Source organism: Arvicola amphibius, chromosome 1 (genome assembly GCF_903992535.2).
Source record: "Arvicola amphibius chromosome 1, mArvAmp1.2, whole genome shotgun sequence".
Lineage (NCBI taxonomy): Eukaryota > Metazoa > Chordata > Mammalia > Rodentia > Cricetidae > Arvicola > Arvicola amphibius.
Window position 1 is genome coordinate 69,334,343 of NC_052047.1, and position 21,980 is coordinate 69,356,322.

The 21,980-nt window shown below is 53.5% G+C and overlaps 1 protein-coding gene across 4 annotated transcripts in view; it reads right to left on the minus strand.

Moving 5' to 3' along the window:
- The window catches only part of Emid1 (EMI domain containing 1), a 46,536-nt gene extending 25,263 nt beyond the window's left edge, over positions 1-21,273 (minus strand). For all 4 annotated transcript variants that reach the window (XR_005283003.1, XM_038310455.1, XM_038310462.1 and 1 more), the window contains exons 1-6: positions 21,144-21,273; positions 14,601-14,714; positions 14,163-14,266; positions 3,627-3,704; positions 2,602-2,663; positions 361-481 (exon numbers count right to left, since the gene is read on the minus strand). Coding sequence is in view for 3 of the 4 variants with exons in the window: in XM_038310455.1 (XP_038166383.1) it covers positions 361-481; positions 2,602-2,663; positions 3,627-3,704; positions 14,163-14,266; positions 14,601-14,714; positions 21,144-21,244 (580 nt within the window). In the remaining variant the exon portion in view is untranslated. The remainder of the gene's footprint in view (positions 1-360; positions 482-2,601; positions 2,664-3,626; positions 3,705-14,162; positions 14,267-14,600; positions 14,715-21,143) is intronic.
- Between the last annotated feature and the right edge of the window lie 707 nt (positions 21,274-21,980).

Below are 21,980 nucleotides of genomic sequence, written 5' to 3' on the forward strand. Positions count from 1 at the left end.
GAGAAAAGACCATGAACTTGGCAGCTCTGTGGTTGCATTTGACCCCACCCCGTCTTCAGACAGACCCTACTATCTTGAGGTAGCCATGCACCCCTCCCATTCCCACTAGGTCCTAGTAAACCCTGGGTTGAGCAGTTAGGCAGAGGTCAGCATCCCTGCTGGGCCTGGGAGGGAAGATCCCAGGTCTCCCTCCCTTAACTGGGACTGTTTGCTTCCTAGACTCCAGTGGTCAGGAATCCCCAGGGGCTTCCACTCATGGCCACTGGAGAGCTGGGAAGACCAGTGCCCTGAGGGACCAGAGGGGGCATTTTCTCCACCTAAACTATCACATGGGGGTTTATACCCTGCTGTGCCCCTTACCCTGCAGGTCTCCATCTCCAGGGCTGCCCTGGGCAGGTGGGGAACCCCAAAGCAGGGCAGAGTCCTTAGGGGTAGCTGGGATTGAGGACACTGTCCGCTCTGTGACACTCAGAACAGCTACCTATGGAGGAAGACAGAGATGGGTGGGTGCCAGGAACTCACGAGGGACAGTCCAGCCTTGGCCTTGGGGGTCAGGAGGCCCAAGGAGCCAGCAGAATCCAGCTGTGAGTGGAGACCTTGGGCTCACAAGGGCCCAGAATGTCATCAGAAGTGTCACACGTCATAATATGCCCCGGGGAACAGTCATTCCGTCCTGCTGCTGCCACCCAAGTTGAGCTCTGTGATCATGGAATCTGCTGGCCATAATAGTATCCTGCTTCTGTTAAAGTTCCACAGGGGGTCGGGAGGAGCTGTGTGCATATGTGTGTGTACACGCACGTGTGCATGCTGAAGACTGGCATACTGCCTCCTGCATGCCAAGCAAGTGCTGTACCACTGAGATTTTGCAGGGGAAACTGGGAGTGTCTGACCCCCCCCCCCCACACACACACCTACATTAGGGCCGAGGACAAAGAAGATTCTGCAAATATGCCAAGCTTCTGACCATGGGTCAGGAAAAGAAGAGATGACCACTGGCGGTGGCCTGTCCTCACAACGGGTGGTTTTTAATTATGTAACTGCTCCTCCTGCTGTGATATGGCTTCCAGATTCCCCTATGACAGCTAACACTTTACTAAACTTCTCCACATCTGATCAGGACAAGTTCCCAGAGGAGGGCTATAATAGAGAAAAGACAGTGTGTATCCATGCATGTCCAGAAACCCTGGAAGAAAAAGATGATTAAAACGTGGTGGCTGCAGGGCAGTGGTAGTGTCTCACACCTTTAATTCCAGCACTCGGGAGGCAGAGGCAGGCGGAGCTCTGCGAGTTCAAGGCCAGCCTGGTCTACAGAGTGAGTTCCAGGACAGTCAGGGTTACACAGAGAAACCCTGTCTTGAAAAACCAAGGAAAGGGCTGGAGAAATGGCTCAGTGGTTAAGAGCACTGGCTGCTCTTCCAGAGGACCCATGCTCAATTCCCAGCACCCACATGGCAGCTCACACCTATCTGTAACTCCTGTTTCAGGAGATACAACACCCTCACATAGACATGTAAGCAGAATGCCAATATACATAAAATAAAAAATAAATAAATTTTTTAAAAAAAGTGGTAGCTTAGGGCCAATGAGATGGTTCAGCTGAGAAAAGTTTCTGCAGCCAACCCTAACACCCTAAGTTCAATTCCCAGGACCCACACAGTAGAAGAAAAGAGCACCACCAAATTGTCCTTTGCCCTCCACACACACACACACACACACACACACACACACACACACACACACACCGGCACTCTGACATGCCCACTAAACACAAATAAATAAATATAGTTTTCTAAAAAGGTGGCAGCTTATGGCTGTAATCCCAGTTGCTAAGGAGGTAGAGACAGTAGGATCTGTAGTTCAAGACCAGCCTGCACCACACAGCAATATCTGTAGTGCCTTTAAGAAAATGACCCCCAAAAGGATGGCAAAGCGACTCAGTGAGTAAAGTCCTGCCACTGACTTGATGGACCCATAGGTTGGCTGGAGAGAACCCCACATACACACAATAAACAAACAAACATATGATTTAAAAAGTTAGGTGGGTCTCTAAGAGGAGCCCAGCTTGCTCTGTACAGGGAGTTCCAGGCCAACCAGGGCTACAGGGTAAGACCCTGTCTCAGAAGCTGCCGGTTTTCTTTCCGGGACACAGGCAGTCTCTGTAAACCGTTTTCTGGCATGTACTCCAGATTTTCTGAGCTTTCCTGACCCTGTGTTTACTGTCTCATTTTGTAACCTTAAAACCCTTCTTGAGATAACTTGAGATATGTAATGGGCATTTTCATTTATGTATATGGTGTGGAGGGGCAGGATAAAGGACAAAGGTGAGAGGCAGGAGGGGCTGTCATTGTGCTTGGCCTTGCCTTGATTTATCTGCCTGGAACTGGGCCTCCTGGAGGGTATGCCAGGCTGTAGCACTGGGCAGTAGCTTCATGGCGAGGGCAACCAAGGAGCAGAGGGCAAAGAGCTGGAGGGACATCAGGCAGGGCAGGGCCATGACTGCCCAAGGGTGGAAGCTCAGAGGATGGGCATGGGGGTACAGGAAGGAGTGGGGGGGGCCAAGGTCTCCAAGGCCCAGGGCAAGATGGAGGACTGCTCACCCACCTTGGCCTCCAGCACCTTCAGTCTCTCGGTCAGCTCAGACACTTTGCTGCAGTTGAGACAACCTGTGGGGAGGGGAAGGCTGGGCTAAGGCTAGAGGTCTAGGTCCCCTTAGGGGCCTCACCCTAACAACCCTAATCTATGGGGGAGCAGTGTGGGGCTGGGCTGCAGAGTCACTGCAGGCCCAGGTGGCCTACACCCCTCAGGGTTTTTTCTATTCGAGAAGCCTTCAGAATGGAACAATTCTCCCAGCACAGGCTCTGGGGCCCGGTTTGGTGGTCTCAGCATCCAAATGGCCAACACTAAAGCCATAGGCAGGAAATCCTGTTGTTTCCTACTGGGTAGGGTAGGACCTGGGCTACCAGCTCTGGGAATCAACAGACCACAGTCGGATGCTACTGGCCTCACAGGTACCACTGTCTGGCTCTCACAGAGCCACACTCCAGCGTCTCTGTTCATTTTTTTTTAAAACAAAGCCTGTACAAACTGGCCACTCTGGTCCTCACCATGGCCTTGTGTGTTACTCAAATGCCAAACAGGAGGCACCTGAGTTTGGGACAAGGTTCAGTGAGTGTCCAATACAGTAACCCACACAGCTCAGAGCAGCCAGGCCCAGTGCTGCCCACTCCTGGCTATGGCACTTTGGACAGGGCAAGGTACCACTTGACCCTCCGTGTCCTGCTCAGGGGAGTAGACTGAACAAGGCATCGTGGGCAGCTGTGAAGCTTGGAAGCATCTGGCTGAAGCCTCAGGCTCCCCAGTACAGAGAGGAAACTGATGAGTTGGGCTGTAACTACAAAAGCCCAGGGTCACAAGTCTCAGGGTGGCTGGCCCAATTCAGACTCCCCTCTAGGGACACGGCCCACCTCGAGGCTCTCTGTCGGGGGCGGGGGGTGAGGTAAAGTAGTGTTACCCTTGATCCTCTATTGCTGGACCCAGCAGACTTCCAGGGACCATCACCACACTCCCCTCGGTCCACTCTGGTCTCCTCCAGCCCAGAAGTCCCCACGAGGCTGCCCCAGACCCACCTGAGAACGCTGTAGGCCGTACTGCCATCCGTCGCATGTTGCTGCCTGACCATGTAGGCTCCAGGAGGCCAGGAGAGCCTGCAATGGAGGGACAGTGGGCTAAGAGTTTGCTGACCTGAGCTAGCCTGGCTCATCATGCTGCCGTTGCCCCAGCAACCATCTCTGCTCCCCTTCAGGTACAGAGAAGCACAGGTAGGTGGGGTAACTTCCCTGGGTCACATGGCGATAAGGAGGCAGGACCTAACAAGGTGGATGGCTTGGTGGGCTGTCTGTGGGGGCCACACATAAGCTGAAGGTTTCCCCAGGGAACCAGTATATGACGGAGCTGAGAGGGTAGAGCTAACAGACAAGCCCAGCTCCCAATTCCTGTGTGATCTGCCCTCTCTGACCTGCTCTATGCTCCCATCTGTAAAACGCAGCAGCGAGGCCTCTCTTCTTGTTCGGCAAAGCCAGGAGAGAGTGACGCATGCAAAGGGTCTGCCATACATATACAGGGCTCAGGTACACAGTAGGTGCTCAATAAGTGATTGCGCGGTTGCTGTGCTTGCTCTCCAGACCCCACTTAGTAAGAAAAGACTGAAGTGCTATGTTTTAAATGAAAGCCAGGGAGAGGCTGGCTGCCCATTCCAGGAGTTTACCCGCTTCACACCCTGAGGATTATCCAGCCTGGCTGGTCTGGTTTCTTGGGCCTGGGTTTCCACACAGCTGGAGGGACAGGCTGGCCAAGCCAAGGCGGAAGGCGTAGCTGGAGGGCTCTCCAGCCGACAACGCTAACTGCCCTCCTCAGCCCCCTGTGCCTGCCTTTTAAGGCCATGAAGTGTCATCCTGGGGGGAGACAAGACCCAAATAAGGCACCAGCCTGGCTGTTTGGACATGGGCTGTGGGTTGAGGCAGGGAATGAGAGGCGCCGGCAATCCAAACCAGACGGGTCTCTCTGGCCAGCCCCCAGCAGGGAGGCTGCCTGGCTCTGCTGTGTGCACATGGGAGTTTTTGCTCAGGCAACTTCCTTAAGAGTCCCAGGGACCTGCAACTTGCTCAGGTACAGGGGTGGGGTGGGTGTAAGAGCCTCCTGCAGGATACAGGAGTCGGGGTTTGCAGTCAAGACAGTGGCAAAGATGGAAGTGCCGGAAAAGAGCGGATTCCAGCATGAAGTGCCCAGTGCATTGCAAAGCTCAGCACAGCTCTAAAAGAGGCAGTGACGGCAGTTGACTTGAGTTTAGTGAGTGCACACACACACACACACACACACACGCACACGCACACACACGCACACGCACACACACACACACGCACGCACACATGCATGCACGCACGCGCATCCATTCCTGCACATTCTAAGCACCCCACGTATGTCTTATTTTGGTTTTACCACCACAAACTGGGACCATATGGTTCTAACAGGTGGGCAATCAGGCGTCCTTCTCTGGTCCCAGGAACAGCCAAGTGGATGGTGAAACGGGGAAAACCGAGGCAGAGGGATGAAGTGACTGACTCATGGTCCTCCCTCTGTTCTTCAGTTCATGACCCAACCCAAGCTGGGACTGTCTGCATGTCCACCTGACGGGAAAGGCTAGCATCCAGCAGGGGACAAACCCTTTGCAGCCCTTTATCTTTCTGTTCCAGGTGAGAATGCAAAATGCCACTTGATTATTCTTTGCAAAACACAGACCCAAAGCAGCACCAGTCTGTCTTTTCATTTCTCTCTCTCTCTCTTTCTTTCTTTCTTCCTTCCTTCCTTTCTTTCTTCCTTTCTCTTCCTCCTCTTCCTCCTTCTCCTCTTCCTCCTCCTCTTCTTCTTCTTTTGCAGTGTGTGTGGGGGTGATGTCTCATAGAGCCTACACTGACCTAGCACTCACTGTGTGGTCAATAATTTGAATTTGTGATCCTCCTGTCTTCACCTCCCAGGTGCCATGATTACAGGTGTGTGCCACCATGCTAGCTCCCAGGTGCCATGATTACAGGTGTGTGCCACCATGCCTAGCTCCCAGGTGCCATGATTACAGGTGTGTGCCACCATGCCTAGCTCCCAGGTGCCATGATTACAGGTGTGTGCCACCATGCTAGCTCCCAGGTGTCATGATTACATGTGCCACCATGCCTAGCTCCCAGGTGCCATGATTACAGGTGTCACCATGCCTAGCTCCCAGGTGCCATGATTACAGGTGTCACCATGCTTAGCTTTATTTCCTGATTTTAGAGGAGATTCTCCCTATGTAGCCCAGGCTGGCTTAAAATTTTTATTCCTACTGCCTAATCCTCCTTACCATTAGGATTAGAGGTGTGCACCACCATAGTTAGCTTCTTTTATTTAAAAATTTATTTTTTAAAAAAACCCAAGTATCTCTTCTCATTTTACCATGCCAAATCCAGTTCCCACTCCCTCCCTTCGTCTCACTCCCTCCACATCCCCCCCCCCACCCCCGCACAATCCTCAGAGAGGGTAAGGCTTCCCATGGGGAGTCAGGAAAGTCCAGCACATTGCTTTGAAGCAGGACCAAGGCCCTCCCCACTATATCTAGGCTGAGCAAGGGAATGGGTTCCAAAAAGCCAGAACACGCAATAGGGATAAATCCTGGTCTCACTGCCAGCGGCCCCACATTCTTTCCCAGTCATACAACTGTCACCCACATTCAGAAAGCCATGTTTGGTCCTATGCTGGTTCCCTCGCTGTCAGACCGGAGTTGGTGGGCGCCCATTAGCTCAGGACCCAGGCATCCACAAGGATGACCCCAATTAAGACCTTAAGCAACAGAGGAGAGGGTGCCTGAACTGGCCTTGCCCTGTAGTCAGATTAATGACTATCTTAAATATCATCATAGACCTTCATTCAGCAACTGATGGAAGCAGACGTAGAGATCCACAGCGGAGCACTGGGCTGAGCTCCCAATGTCCAGTTGAGGAGTGGGAGGAGTAAGAATGTGAGAAAAGAGGTCAAGACCACGATGGCCACACCCACTGAATCCCCACAGCACTTTTGGTGTGGGCACACCCTCGAAGACATACTGACTAGAGCAGCTCTCCAGACGACCACCACTTGTCTGTCCCTTGACCTCAGTTCCTGCTCACTGGGACAAGGACCTTTTCCATCTTGTATCTGCCAAGAAAAGTCCTACAAGCCCTGCAGGACTGCAAGCTCCTTGATTAAACTTTTGTCCGTAAACACACTCATACCTCAGGCAAGCAAAACATAAGCTCCCAGCAAGCACACTAGCAGGCAAAATGGTGCAGGTGATGGACACGGCCGTCCCGAGGACGAGCTCACAAATGCTCTAGTGGCACACGGGCTGTCTGAGCTACTGATCAGTGGACCTGCAGCTGCAAATCACTTTCCAAGCAATTCAGTTTGGGACCTTTAACCCAGAGACAGAAAGAACTGGAAAAATGAACAGAAGGGCTGTGGACGGCTCGGTCTGGAAAGTGCTTGCTGTGCAAGCATGGGGACCTGAGTTCGATCCTTAGCCCCCATGTAAAAACTGCGTGTGGTCCCACATGCCTAACCCCAGTGCTGGGGGACAGAGGGAGGAAGCAGGATCCCTAAGGTATGGTACGGCCAGCCAGGCTAGCTGAGTCAGCGAGCTCCAGCACCAGCGGTAGACACTGTCTTAGAAGAAAAGTAGAGTGAGAGTAAGGGAGACACCCAATGTCAAGTTCCAGCCTCTCTCTCTCTCTCTCTCTCTCTCTCTCTCTCTCTCTCTATATATATATATATATATATATATATATATATATATATATATAGCGTGTGTGCTTTCCCACATGTGTACACATACATGTACACATGTATACACATACCCACACACATGTACATAATTTGGACACCCCCCACATATACATTCATACACACACATATATATACATATACACAAATACACATACACACATACATGTATACACAAATACATGTACACACACACATACGTACATGCACACACATACCTGGAGCAGCAGTATAGATAGAGTAGCTCAAAGTGATTGTGAATTCCAGTTAGCAAAGTAAGTTCAGTTGGACCTTGTGGTGGGCACCTGCAATCTCAACACTCAGGAGGCAGAGTCAGGATGACCAGGAATTTGAGGCCAGCCTGGTCTGCACAGAGAGACCTAGTCTCAAAAATGTTTAGGTGGGGCTGGGGAGACTGGCTGTGGTTAAGAGTGCTTGCTATTGCGGGGCGGCGGTGGCGCACGCCTTTAATCCCAGCAGAGGCAGAGGCAGGCAGTTCTCTGTGAGTTTGAGGTCAGCCTGGTCTACAGAGAAAGTTCCAGGATAGGACAGGCTCCAAACTCCAAAGCTACACAGAGAAAACCTGTCTTGAAAACAACAACAACAAAAACAAACCCCCCCAAAAGGAAAAGAAAATAAAAGGAAAAAGAAAAAGAAAGAAAGAAAGGAAGGAAGGAAGGAAGGAAGGAAGAAAGGAAGGAAGGAAGAAAAAGTGCTTGCTATTCCTTCAGAGGACTCCAGTTTGGTTCCCAGCACCCACATTGTTTGGATCACAACTGCCTATAACTCCAGCTTCATGGGATCTGACACCCCCTTCTAGTCTCTTTGGATACCCGCATTCTCATGTGCCTATGTACATGCGTACACATGCATGCACGCACATATGCACACACACACACACACACACAACCAGATTATAAAATTTGTTTTTAAAATATTATTTTGGAGCTGGAGAGATGGCTCAGTGGCTAAGAGTGCTTGTTCTTAAAGAGGCCCTTGGTTCAGTTCCCAGCACCCACATTATGGCTCACAAACATCTGTAGCTCCAGGAGATGTGGGCACATACAAACACGCAAGCAGAAAGCCCATAAAATAAGTAAATCTAAAAGAGAAAAACGTCTGGGTGTAAGGCTAGGGGTGTGGTTAGTTCAGGGGAGGATTGCTGGCCTAGCACAAGCAAGGCCTTAGGTTCCATCCCCACTGGGGTCGTTTAAATGTGACTGGCCTCCACAATCTCATAGGGAGTAGCACTATTAGGAAGTGTGGCTTTTTTGGAGTGGGTATGGCCTTGTTGGAGGAAGTGCATCACTGTGGGGTGAGCTTTGAGGTTTCCTATGCTTAGGATATGACCCAGGGTCTCAGTCGACATCCTGTTGCCTACAAGATGCAGGACTCTCAGTTTCTACTCCAGCACCACATCTGACTGCATGCTGACATGCTTCCTGCTGTGATGATAATGGACTGAACCTCTGAACTGTGAGCCAGCCACCCCAATTAAATGTTTCCTTTATAAGAGTTGCCACGGTCATGGTGTCTCTTCACAGCAATAGAAACCCCAACTAAGACACCTAGCTACAAAGCAGAGAAAAAATGTTTAAGGAAACAATAAAATTCAGAAAGGACTAGAAAATATTGAGCTTTCATTTAGGGTTCACAGAAATCAGGCAAACCTCCCAAAGCTCTGATAAGCAAATAAAATACTTTTGGAGACATGCCATGCTGTGGGCCTTTTAGTGTACACAGCTTAGTGAAGATGCTTGGGTTGGGCAGGAAGATGTCCTGCTATGGTTAAGATATTCCATCACTCCCGTTGGTGTTTGGTCAAAGACGCTAAAGCAGGCTCATGGTTGAGGTCCTTCTTGCCTTGAAAGACTCTTCCGGGCCCATATTGTATACTAGAAGGGCCCTAGGCTGGTCCCAGACCCCCAGATCCCACTCACTCTGGGGCACTTCCCACTATCCAGGAGGTCCCCAACTGTCTGCATGTATACATCCCCTGCCCCAATTCCAACAGCCATGGTTCCTATGCCACCTCCTCTAGGAAGGCCTCCTAAACAGATCAGGTGCCAATGCCCTGCTAAAGTGCTCATCGCTCAGTGTGCTGACCCCCGAGGCCGGTGTGTTCTGCAGTTTCTAGCCCCGTGTTTCCCTTCCTGTACCAGTGTCCTTCCACACAGTAGGGCACGGAAGAGCACCAAGGCCCAGAGAGGAGATCTCTGCCCTGTCCACGCAGCAGGACCAGGTGGGCTGGGTTCCAACCCTTCCCCAAACTGGAAATGAGGAAGAAGCAGTTTGGGGGTCTCTGGACACCTTCAACCCTCTGACTTTTCCTGAGATAGAGCAGAGCCGGGGGAGGGGCTTCCTGGTTCACATCTGACCCCCAGGCCCACATGGCTTGGTGACCACACAGACCGCATCGCCACAGCCTTCCTCGCTGGGTTATGTCTCCTGTGTGAATTTACTTTGCGGATGTAAATATTTGCTGACTGCCAGCCGGTGGCCTAAGTCAGGGCTTAGGGGTCAGAGCTGGGGCTCTGAGCTCTAAGAAACCTCCAGCCCAATGAGGGGGCCTCTGGGAAGGCTTGCTGCGTTCCTGGCCTGGTCAGGGTGGGTGGGGTTCATTCATTATGTGCTCACTTTCTGCCAGGCCCGTTCCAGGCACTGGAGCTGAAGGATCACATTGGCCGTGGGGTCAGCTTAGTCAGCCTCCCCTCGGAGCACCAAGGTGGTCAGAGGCAGACCAGCTAGCCACTGCCAAGGCCACAAGGTGCAGGGAGAAAGCCAGTGTGGCACAGGGTGAAGGGTGTGTGCGTAAGAAGCTGGGTGTTATGGGAACGTAGGACAGCAGTGGCCTGCTGGATTAGCAGGGAGGAGGGGCTGGCCAAGCCTTCTAGACAGGAATGGGAGTGGATGGGTGGTAGAAACGGTTGGGATGACAGAATATTTAGCACTCAGAACTCTGAGCCTATAGAGCAGAGGCTTGGCTCTGTACCTGGCACCTGGATGGCACAGGCAGACATATGTGGAGGTGACCAGCTCTGGAGAGCGGAGAAGCTGAGGGGCCCTGGAAGGGAGAGGCCACACCCTGTCTCACATCTGCTCTGAGGCTTTGAGGCTGTGGATTCTTAAGTGAATGTCCACCTCTGGTTCCCCACCGTGGGGGACAGGGGCCGTGGAGGTTCTAGGAAAGAGACATATTGGAAGGCAGTGAACCAATGAAGAGAAGCAGAGGCCACACGTCTCTAGGGAACCCATGAACAGAGGAGGGTGAGCCCCAGCTTCTCCACCTTTCTGTCTGGGGTGCTAAGGCCAGCCTCACGGCACCCCACTTGTCTGATCAAGCTCCTCGGGGAGTCTTCTTCGCTGTGCTACAGCAGAACGCAAGCCTCACTCTGGAGCCGTCTTGGCCTGGCTTTCCCCTCTCTGAGCCTCACTGTGGTGATGCAGAGGACAGTTGGTGGCTTTCCTTCCCCATGTCACTGTCATTGCAGGAGGGGCTGAGACAGGATGCCATTGGAGAGAACTGGGTCACAATACTTACGTACTGTGTGACCTTGTGCAAGACCCACACCCTCTCTGAGCCTAGTTTTTATCATCTGGACTATGGGACTGGTGGACAGTAAGTCTTCAGGGAGCCCTGCAACAGAGTTACGGGGTGAAAGGGAAGGGAAGGGCAGTCCCACCCTCTGCACAGGTTTAGGCACTGGCCCCTCTTCCAGCCAAGGCCCTGGCACTGTGCCAGCTCTCTGCCTGCCCTGCCTGTGTAGTATATTTTGGCTTTGGATCTTTCTCTTCCATTGTTTCCACAAGTAGGTGGCCAGGCAGAGCCTGAGCCAGGTCATTTTTAGCCATATTGCCTCCTCCTAAAGTCTGGAAGGACCGAAAGACGGGTGAATCTCAACCCTGGCTCTTATATGCTGTGTGACCCCAGGCTGGTCCTTTCTCCTTTCTGAGCCTCACAATCCCCATCTTAACATGGGACCTTCATGGTGGTCATGAACAATGTTACTGTCACAGCATGGACGTCCCCTTTCCATATGTGAGGAAGCCAGCCCACCGGTACAATCACTTGCTGAGCCACTGACTGAGGAAATGGGTCCCTGTATCTGCTGGGTCACCATGGTCACCCCCAGCATAGGCTGCAGAGAGGAGAGAAAGATTTATTTGGAGTATATGAAAAACGTCAGGCACAACTCTCTCTTTTTTTTTTTTTTTTTTTTAAATTCTGGAATGGCAACGTTTCCCTTCCTCTGTAGCTGGAAATGAAGCTCTGGGACCCAGGGTCATGTCACAGCTATGGGATGGCCACAGGAGCAGCCAACAGCAGGGGAAGCAGCTGGGGGAAGATGGCCTAAATCCAGCTGTGGGAGGAAGGGCAGAGCCCATGGCGAGCCAGCAATGTCCCCACACCTCCCAACTCCCCACCCAGAACAGTTCCAGAATATTTGGACCGGGCCTCTGTTCTCCTTAGCCTTGTAGGTGGGAGAGCCCTCCTATCCCACCGATCACCGTGAAGCCTGACACACCACCTCGCCCTAGGAACACCTGGGAAAACAGACTTCATTCTCAGACTCAACATTATCACGGGTGGGGACCCTGAGGCTCGGATGGAAAGCCCAGGCTGTCATGAGCGCACCCGACAGCCTGGTGCCCTCTACTGACGCACACACATACTCTGTTTTTGTTTTGTTTTGAGATAAGGTCTCACGATGTGGTCCTGGATGGCCTAGAACTCAGAGATCCTCCTGCCTCTGCCTCCCAAGTGCTGGGATTGAAGGTGAGCACCACCATACCCTTTCCCCCCACTCCGCATTCTGAACAGGCACAGTGCTCAGACTGCAATCCTCCAGACCGGGGCTCTTGCATAATGCCTGGGGAGTTCTGAGCTAAAGGTTCCACAGCTAGTGGGTGATGAAGCTGGCCTGGCCAGGAAACCCCGGGTACCTGGTGCCCAGGCTGGGACTCTGAAGGCCCCACAGAGACAGCGGGAGACATTGGAAGTGGTCTGGCACACAGCCTGCAGTCTCTGCCCCCACATCTGCTCTATCCTCACCTGCTCACCAGGGCCCCAGGGACACAGTAGCCATTGTCTGATAAGGCCTCACCCGACCTCCCACATCTTGGGGTTTGGCCACAGTGCCCCTGTGGTCTCCTTGGCAGCTGCCCCTAGCAGCTGGCTTTCCTTTACCCTTGGGGCCCTTCCATCTTCTCTTCCATGGGTGGGGAAGGCACTGGTCCAGGCTTCTATCCCTCCCATACTGACTGCATGGTCCCCCCAGCAGGGGCGTCTGATCACCCCATTTCTCTGCAGCTCCACTTGAGAGCCCTGCCTCAGAACTGGCAAATCTCCTCCTGTGTCAGCTCATGTGAGGGATGGAACCCAGAGCTTTGCATATGCTAAGCAAGCACTATGTCACTCATAATGGACCCTGGGCCTACAACCCCACCTCTCTGCCTTCAGTTCCCCCGGATGAATTTGGGGGTGGCTTCACTCAGCTCCTCACTCCCCTGAGGCAGAGCCCCACTTTCAATGTCCCTGTTTGCGCTAAGGCCAGCGCCTCCCCAATAGGGCCAAGCCTGGGAATGAAGTTCTTGATTGTCTCTCACCTGCTGCTGTGAGCTCAGCCATGCAGTAAAGCAGGCAGTAGCACAGGAGGCAGGAAGGCCCAGGGGGAGATGCAGGCTCCAGCACTGAGCCACCCCAAGCTGAGCACGTACAAGGGCAGTGTGTGAAAGGGTCCCTCTGGATGGGACACATTCTGCACATGGGGAATACAAATGACTGTACCTCCAAAGACCCAAGACAACAGAACCAGGCAGATGGCATTTCAGTTCCAAGTCTGCCATGTAGCTTTGGGCACCACGACTTCGCAGGGTCTTAGACTCTTCTGCCACAGGGTGGGGATCACTGTCCCCCTTTCCTAGCTGGCTCAGATAAATGGTCTAGGCTTTGCTTTCCTGTGGGGACATCTGGATGGGTCTCCCCAGTGCAGAGCTTGGATGTTGAACATCCCACAAGCTGAGATGCTGAAACTGGTCCTCAGGGCAGCACTATTAGTGGACCTTGGAAAGACGGGGTCCATGGGGTGGGGATGTAGCTCGGTCGGTAGAATGTTTGCCCCACACGCATGAAGCACCCAGGCATGGTGGCACATACCTATAATCCCAGTACTCGAGAGGTGGAGTCAGGAGGCTACACAGAAAAGTCCAAGAGTATCTGTGTGGTGGTGGCGCACGCCTTTAATTCCAGCATTCGGGAGGCAGAGGCGACAGATCTCTGTGAGTTTGAGACCAGTCTGGTCTAAAGAGCAAGTTCGAAGACTGAGAAACCCTGTCTCGAACTCCCCCGCCCCCGAAAAAAAGAAGTTCAAGACTTACCTGGGCTACCAAAAACTATTTTTAAAAGAGGAGGTGGGGCCCAGGAGGAGCCTTTTGAGCCACTGAGAATGTGCCCTTACAGGGGCACTAGCACCCAATCCAGTCTTTTCTGCATCAGCCATGAGATGTACTCCTTCCCACAGGCCCAAAGCCCTAAGACCAACCAACCAGTCAGGCTGGAAGCTCCAAATGTGAACCAGAATAAACCCTTTTGCTATGTAAATGCATTGCATGAAGTATTTTGTTCTAGTGATGGAAAAAGCTGGCTCACACAAGTTAGAAGAAAGGCCTTGGGATGGTATGACTTAAAAGAGTGAAGTCACCTGGGCGCCTAAGAGGCCAGCTGTCACCATGAATGGGACAGAAGGCATCATCTGGATGGGAGGTACTTCACTGTCCCAGATCCCAGGTCCCAGGTCCCAGGTCCCAGGCTTTCCTACCTTCCTCACAGGTCACCCCTGAATGTCCAGGGCAGCACCTCCATTCGCGGGCGGTCACTATCTTGTACATCACTTTGTATGTGGGCCTCACCACCGTCCTGTAGCTGAAAGAAAAGAAAAGCCAGGAGTGCTAGCTCAGCCTTCCACCAGCTTTCCCGCTCTCCTGGTGACATCGTCTTCCTCTTCCACCCTTGGATTTAGCTCTTTACTTACCACCACGGCCACGGACTAGCCTGCTCCTTCCTGTGCAGCTCAGAGCTCTAGCATGATCCCTCCATGCAGAGGCCTGAAGTTTCCCCCTACACAATGCTGCCTTTGTCTCACCTATCCCGAGGCCCCCGGACTTCCTGGGCACTCCATGCAATCACTCAGGCCTTAGCCCGTGCTGTGCCCCAACGAGAAGAGCCAGCATTCCTTCCCCACCACAGTGCCACTCACCTGCTCCCAGGGCAGCCCATGGGCCACGGGCAGTTCTGCAGCACTCGCTGGAGGTAGGTGCCATTCTGTACATGGCACGAGACAGTGCGGGTCACCACGTAGGAGCACCAGTTTCTAAGACAGACCCACAGAAAGGAAGTTCAAGTGGCAGGCCCAGAACTCCACGCAGATCTCCAGGTAGGGAGACCCCTGGGTTCTGTGTCTTTTAAGTGTGGTAGCTACAGAGCCTCTAGCTCATAAGAAAACTTAATAGCTCCCATGCTAGGGGCTCCCAGGAGGCCTCGGAATGAGCTACAGGGCAAGATGGAGCAGGGCATGATCATCAGGGCTCTGCCTCACTTCTGGTCTCTAACATTGAGTTACTGCCCCTCCCCATCCCCTGCTGCCTGTTGAAGCCTTTTAGAAAGAAGCATACCTTTTCAAAGTTATTGAATCTTCACCTGTTTCTTAGGAAAACCATTTCCAGTCAGGGGTTAAGAGGCAAACTCTGGGGTCAGCTGGCACTGAGGCCAACAACCACCCACAGAGAACACTGGAGACTCCAGAACCTCAGCCTCCCCATGTGGGAAGTGGCCCTTACATCAGGGTGTAAGAACTCAAGCGAAGGAAGAATTGTCACAAGCAGGCTCCAATCAGGGTCTGAGACGGACAGCACTTCGGCCCCAGAGGCTGTTTGACAAGCATGGCTTATCTTAAGGGTGAGCACACACAGGGACTCCTGCACCGAAGCTGGGCGAGGGCTCTCTCCCTCCACTTTGTTTTTCTTTGTTTATTTACGACAGGCTCTCATTAAGTATCCCAGGCTGGTCTCAACAATCCTCCTGCCTCTGCCTCCTAACTCTGGGACCACAGGCATGTGCCATTTTCCAAGCTCCCGCTGCCTGGAAGGGCACTTGTTCTTTAGCTTTGGACTGTGTGTGACAGCCGGTTCTCAGGTTAGCCTGCTGAGGCCTAGCCTTCTGCCATGGTCTTATAGCCGCTCAAACTAGTGCCAGGTTTGAACCATGCCCAGCATTGTGATGACTCTCACTTTTCTTGCTCCTGTCAAGCCTGACCATCCCATCCATCAGCTGTCCCTTCCCTGGGCCTCCCTCCCCTTGGCTGGTTCCAGGGAGGCCCAGAGGATGAGGGCCTCACAGACTGAAGCTTTCTCTTCCGTGTAGGTGGAGTGGAGCTAGGGCAGCTGAGTGGGGGTGGGGACTGCTGGAAGGGTGCAGGGAGGGGACAGGGACATTCCAGGTGCTCAGTAGCCCTCAGCCTAGCCTGGGGTCAGGAGCCTAGAGTAATTTGTTGGGGCTCAGGAAGGAGGAGATGGTGTCAGGTGGCCTTTCTCAGTCTGGGCTGTCTTCCCTGCAGACTACTCTTCACGGCCTTGAGCCCAAGGTCAGCAGCTTCCCAGGCTGAGGCCTTCACAGAGCCACAAACCATGTCTCAACCAACACACAGAGCAGATGAGAACCAATGACTCTGGAATCAAAGGCCAGGCATGGCCAGCTACATTCTTGGGCTCAAATCTGACTCTGTGCCCCCAGCTTGGTGACATGTTGTCTTCTCTTCCCAGGATCTCAGTTTCCTCTCTAAAATGGAAGGACGTCTTTCTGGCTTAGTAGAGAACCATTTAAATACCCATAGCATATAGTAAACCCAGTGTGTGCAATTCGGCATCCTGATGGGTCAGTCATCTGTGCTTAGAGCATTGTATCCTAGCTGTCTCACAGAGGGGACACTAGCATCAGTGAGGCAGTACCTGACCTCTCACATGGCATCCACAGATGGGGACAAGCACAAACCAGCGACCTAACCCTACATGTTAAGGGAGGTAGGGAATGGAGGATTAACCACAGCAGGTTCTGAGCATCAGGAAGAGAGAGGAAACAAAAGAGAAACATGGTTGGCTCCATTCACGGCACCCCTTAGACAGGTGTGGTGGCTTGACCTGCATTGTCTGTGCTCTGGAGGCTGAGGTTGAGGATCGGCTGGCCTAGCCCAGGTGACAATGCAAGACTCCCACCTCAGAAAAATAAAATAAAATGGCAAATGGCTCAGCTGCAAATGCCTGATGTTGAATCCTTGGAACCCACGTGAGGGTAGAAGGGGAAAACCAACTCTCCAAAGTTGTCCTCTGACTTCTACACATGTGTGACGCACACACATACACATACATATACACACACATACACACACACACACACACTGTGGACAGTCTAAGATCATGTCCTCTGTATGTTTCCACACAGACAGTGTCATATAGTCTCACCATGCACACCCGTGCACACACACACACACAAACTGGCAGAGGCAGGCCCAGCAGGGCTCACATGCATTTGAGCTTCTGGGCACACGGCACACCCAGCTATGCTCTACATGCGTGAGAATAGCCGCCCCCCCACCCCCAGCACTGAATGAGGCAGGGGCAGTCTGAGAACTATGGAGACTCACAGTGTTCCCAGTTATTTGCCACATGCCAAACTCTGCCTGAATCCCCTGTGTAGGACACTTGGAGCCAGTAGCTGACCAGACATTTTATACAGAAAGGGATACTCAAGCCAGAAGGAGTGCAAGGTCGGCAGCAGCTGCCTCCTCCACCTGATGGAGCATAAGCCCAAGCTCCAACCTCATCCACTTCCAAGCATAGCAGGAGGTTTGACTTGGTTTTTTTTTTTATTTATTATGTATACAATATTCTGTCTGTGTGTCTGCCTGCAGGCCAGAAAAGGGCATCAGATCTCATTTCAGATGGTTGTGAGCCATCATGTGGTTGCTGGGAATTGAACTCAGGACCTTTGGAAGAACAGGCAATGCTCTTAACCACTGAGCCATTTCTCCAGCCCCTTGACTTGGTTTTTTACATCTTATTTGTGGGCGTAAGCATGTGTGTGTGTGTGTGTGTATAATTGTATGCATTCCTATGCATGTATGTGTGCATGTAAGTATGTATGTGTATGCATGTATGTGCACGTACATTTGTGTGCGCATGTGCAAGCATATTGTATGCATATGCATGTGTGTGTTCATATGCATGCATCTGTGTGTATGCCAAAGTGTGTGTATGGAGGTCAGAGGCCAACTTGTGGGAGTCAGTTTGTTCTTTAATGTGAGACCTTGGAATTGAACTCTGGTCATCAGGCTTGGTGGCAAGCACCTCTACCTGCTGAGCCATCTCAGTGGTCCCTGTAAGCTTTTTGCAAAGCATGTATTGAATACGGTCTCTGCTTGCCATGGAACTCAAAGTCCACCATGACTCCCCATTGTCCTACAAGCCCTGTTCCTTCCATCCTCTGTGCTGCTCACATCTACTGAGCACTCACTGGCCAGGCTGCCCTATTCCATTTCTGTTGTTTAGGATCTATTTGCAGAGCTCCACTCCTTTAAGGTCCCTTCAAGGTCCAGCCAAGACTGAGGTCTCCTCAGCCACGCACAATAGCCCTGAGCTATATTCTCTCCCATGAGATGAGGGCATAGGCAAAGGACCAAGTCCATACAGAATTCATCTCAGGGATGTTTGTTGAATGACTGCATGACAGAACACAGCAGCCTGGGCAGAGAAGTCAAGACCCAAGGCTTTCAGAGACAGATGCAATAATATTCAGACACCCTGCCGTCTCTGAAGACTGCCTTCCCTGAGGTGTGGCCAATGTGAGGTGCCCAGGGGCCAGGTGAGGCTGAGAGGTGGTCACGGGAAAGGCTGGGAGGAGACAACACATCCCTTCCTGGTCCTCCACTTCTGCCCACCCAGCACCTCCAGTACCTCCAGAGGCCACTGAGAGGGGCAAAAAAACCAGGCCAAACCAGCTCATCCTGGTCCCAGCGATCCTCCCAATGGTCCTCCCGGCGGTCCTCCCAGTGGACCTACTCACCCACCCTCCACTCCCTGCATGTAGCGGCCCAGGGGACTTTGTCTCCTCAGGGCCCAGGGCTGCGATCCGGAACAGCGATAGGAACTAATTGCAGAAGGCAGCCAAGCGGGCCAGGGGCCAAGGGCCGTTTTGAAAAGGAGAGGAAAGAACTGAGACAGGCCGGTGGGGGTGGGGTGACAAGAGCCAGAACCAGAACCGCACCAGGGTGCAGCTCCAGTCCTGTGATGTAGTTTCCTACAGCTGTCAGTGACCCTGGGACATGGTCCTGACTGGCTCAGACCTTGCTATGCCCATCTGCAAATGGGGAGGGCAGAGCAGCCTCCCTGCAAAGTGCTCCGTGAGCCCTACCTTTGGAGACGGTTCTTCCTGGCCTGAGGTGACACAGTCAGCCGTGGCTGATGACAGCCTAGTAGGAAGGGGCCAGGACACCAGCATCATGCTGTCTTCACAAGGTTCCACAGGCTTTACATAGAGGGAAACTGAGGGCCTGAGAGAAGGCACCTGCCTGGGATTAGCCATGTGGGCATAGAACTGGCATCTGTGAATGGCTGGAGCCATTCGGAGAAACGGGACTGAGGCTGGGAGGGATGTCACAGGGGCAGAAAGCAATCCTACATGGTAGGGGATATGGGCTGGCAGCAACGACATGTTCCAAGGTGGCTCTGCACAGCCCCTGGGCACCCTAGCTGTAGGGGGCCCGAAGTCTCACCACATTCCTGGGGTTGGGGGTGGCCCTTTGGATGCCTTCCCAGGCCACCCCCTCCTCAGGCACAAAGCTTCTTTTCTGCCTTCAGTCCCTCAGCTGCCAAGGGGTGCCTGGGGCGCCTGGCTGGGAGTGAAGGGAGGGCTGATGGGGCGCGACATCCCCATGCTGTCTCCAAGATGCTGGGACAGGGCCATTGGGGGGAGGCCCTGGCAGCCGAGGACCTCAGTTAACTCCAGTTTGAGGTCCCTACCCTACTTAAAATGGGGCACAGTGGGGATCCACATACGTGGCCGGCACTGGTTTTCACTCTCAGAACAGACCTTCAAACACAAGAACAGCGAAAAAGGAAACTGAGGCTCATGACCATGGTCTGTCCCTATGTCTATAAATGGGGTGAGAGTACAGCAGGAAAGGCTTTGTGACACCGACATTGTGACAGCAGTCTGTACAGAGATGGAGGAACAGACCCCAGCGAAGGCCAGAGTCCTGCCCACAGGCAAAGCTCCCACACAGGACACCCTGCGGCTCTGGGCTGACTGTGGGGAATATGACCATACGCTTTATACGCTTTCTCTTCCACCATCTGACCCTGGGAAGCCCACATTCCTAGTCCCTCTCAAGTCAGCATCTGATTCTGGGGGCTCGCTGTACGGGCTGGGACGGGTCATCTCTGTACCTCTGTTTCTCTAAAAGAGAAGGAGCCTCGGATGGCAGTTGGGGAAGGTTCTAGAGGCATCAGAAGTAGGAAGAGGGCCAACCCAAACCAGCTGTGGCTGGCACACTGTAGGTGGTGCTGTGACATCTGCCACACGGCTGTCCCTATCTCAGAGGGCTACCTGCCCTTCTTCTGCCCCTGCTTTCGCTCGCTCCCCGGGGCCTGCTGGCCTCTGACCACTGAGAAAGGGGGATTTCTGAAAAGAATGAAAGACCGAGGCCGCAGGGGGCCGGGGCCGGGGTCGGGGCCAGTGAATGGGCTGAAAGGACCAAGAGGCCCGGCTAGTCCACATTGTCTGTCCCGGAGACAGAAGCAGGGACCGCAGGCCGCGCAGGGGCCAGGGCAGGTTCAAATTCTGCCATCAAGCCCAGGGGGAGATGAGAATCCCAGCTTTTTCACTCATGGCCCGATCTTGGCTATCACCGGCCTCAGTTTGCTCCTCTATTGAATGGGGGCAGGTTTTCCTTCATTCTTCAGTCCTGAAAGACACCCTCTAGAAAAGGCCCCACAGGACCCTGTCCTGGGAAACACTCCACAAAAGCCGGCAGAGAGTCACAGGCTGCTGGAGTTCCAACCAAATGCCAGGTCCCAGGGGAGCCTCTGACACTGACCCACTGTGCAGACTCCACCCCAGTCCTTCCTCCAAGCGAAATAAATAGCTGGGGCACTAAAAAAAAGTAAGCAACAGGGAAAAGGGGAGGGGATCCCTGAAGGGCCAGGCCCACGGAAGTCCTGAGGGGCTTTGGTTACAGTGCCATGGGTTTATCTTCTGGGGGCTCTGGGATCTCAGGGGAGGAGTAGGGGAGGCTGTCTGTCCTTTCATACATGGGTAGGTGAGCGGGTTCTCCAGAGCACCGGGCGCCTAGGTCTCCGCCCCCACACTTATGGTATGGGGATGAGAGAAGGAGCCCCTGCTCCAGTCCCAGACTGCCACCAATGTGGGAGACAGGTTCCTTGCTCCAGTACGGGATTGCACGGAATTGAGGTCAGGTCCGCGTCCCAGTCCCGGTGTTGCAAGGAGCTGGCTGGGGTCGGGTTCCTGTACCAGTCCCGGGTTTGCACGGAATTGAGGTCAGGTCTCTGTCCCAGTTCCAGCGTTGCAAGGAGCTGGAGTCCTGTTCCCTGTCCCAGTCCCGGGATTGTTTGGAGCTGGGGTCGGGTCCCTGTCCCAGGCTCGGGGTTGCTCCCAGGCTCGGGGTTACACAGAGCTGGGGTCCAGTTCCCTGCCCCAGTCCCGGGATTGCACAGATCTAGGGGAGACTTACCTGCGACCCGAGAACCGGGCGCCCGGGACGCTCCACGCGGCGCCGCCTCCCGGGAGCAGGAGCCCGAGGCAGAGCAGTGTCCAGGCCCGCGGACCGCCCATGCTGTCGTCCCTGCCGCTGCCGCGGTCGCGCAGAGCCGGTTCCGGGCTGAGCAGGGCGGGGGCGCTAGGCTTCGCCCGCCCCTCGCCCCCCGCCCCCGCCAACCCGGAAGCCGCCCGCGCCCCCGCCAGGACGCCCTCCAGGTGCCCACCTGCGCCACAGACCGGGAAACCAAGGCTCTGGCCGCGGTCCCCCCAAGCTGCCAAGACCCGAACCCACCACTCCTGAGTAATCACGCCCGGAGGCACACCGCTCTGACATCTTTGAGGAACCCGGTTCCCGAAACATGCAGGATCCGCCCATCGACCCAACAAAAGCTTCCTGAGCTGTGCCATTGTCCCGGGCATCTCACCCCGCATATCCTGCCCCGACTGGAGCTTTTCATCACTCCGTGCTGGGCCGGCAAAGTTGTCCAAGTTACAGATAAGAAACCCAAGGCCTGGGCACTCTCTGGGAGCCCCCTAAGTGCAGTGTTCACTCTTGTCTCTGTTTTACAGATGGAGACACTAAGACTCAGAGAGATGTCACCTACCCAGAGCGAACACTCTGACATTGACTGGCAGAGTCGGTTTTAGGGCCCCAATGGCCGCAGCTCAGTGTTGGGGTCACTTAAGCACATACATAGTCAGCATTAGTGTGGGCCTCAGTTTCCCATTTTGTAAGGACTGGCTGAGAGTAGAGGGTATGGGTGAGACTCAAGCATGTTCCATGAGGCATAGCAGGTGTGTGTTTGTGTGA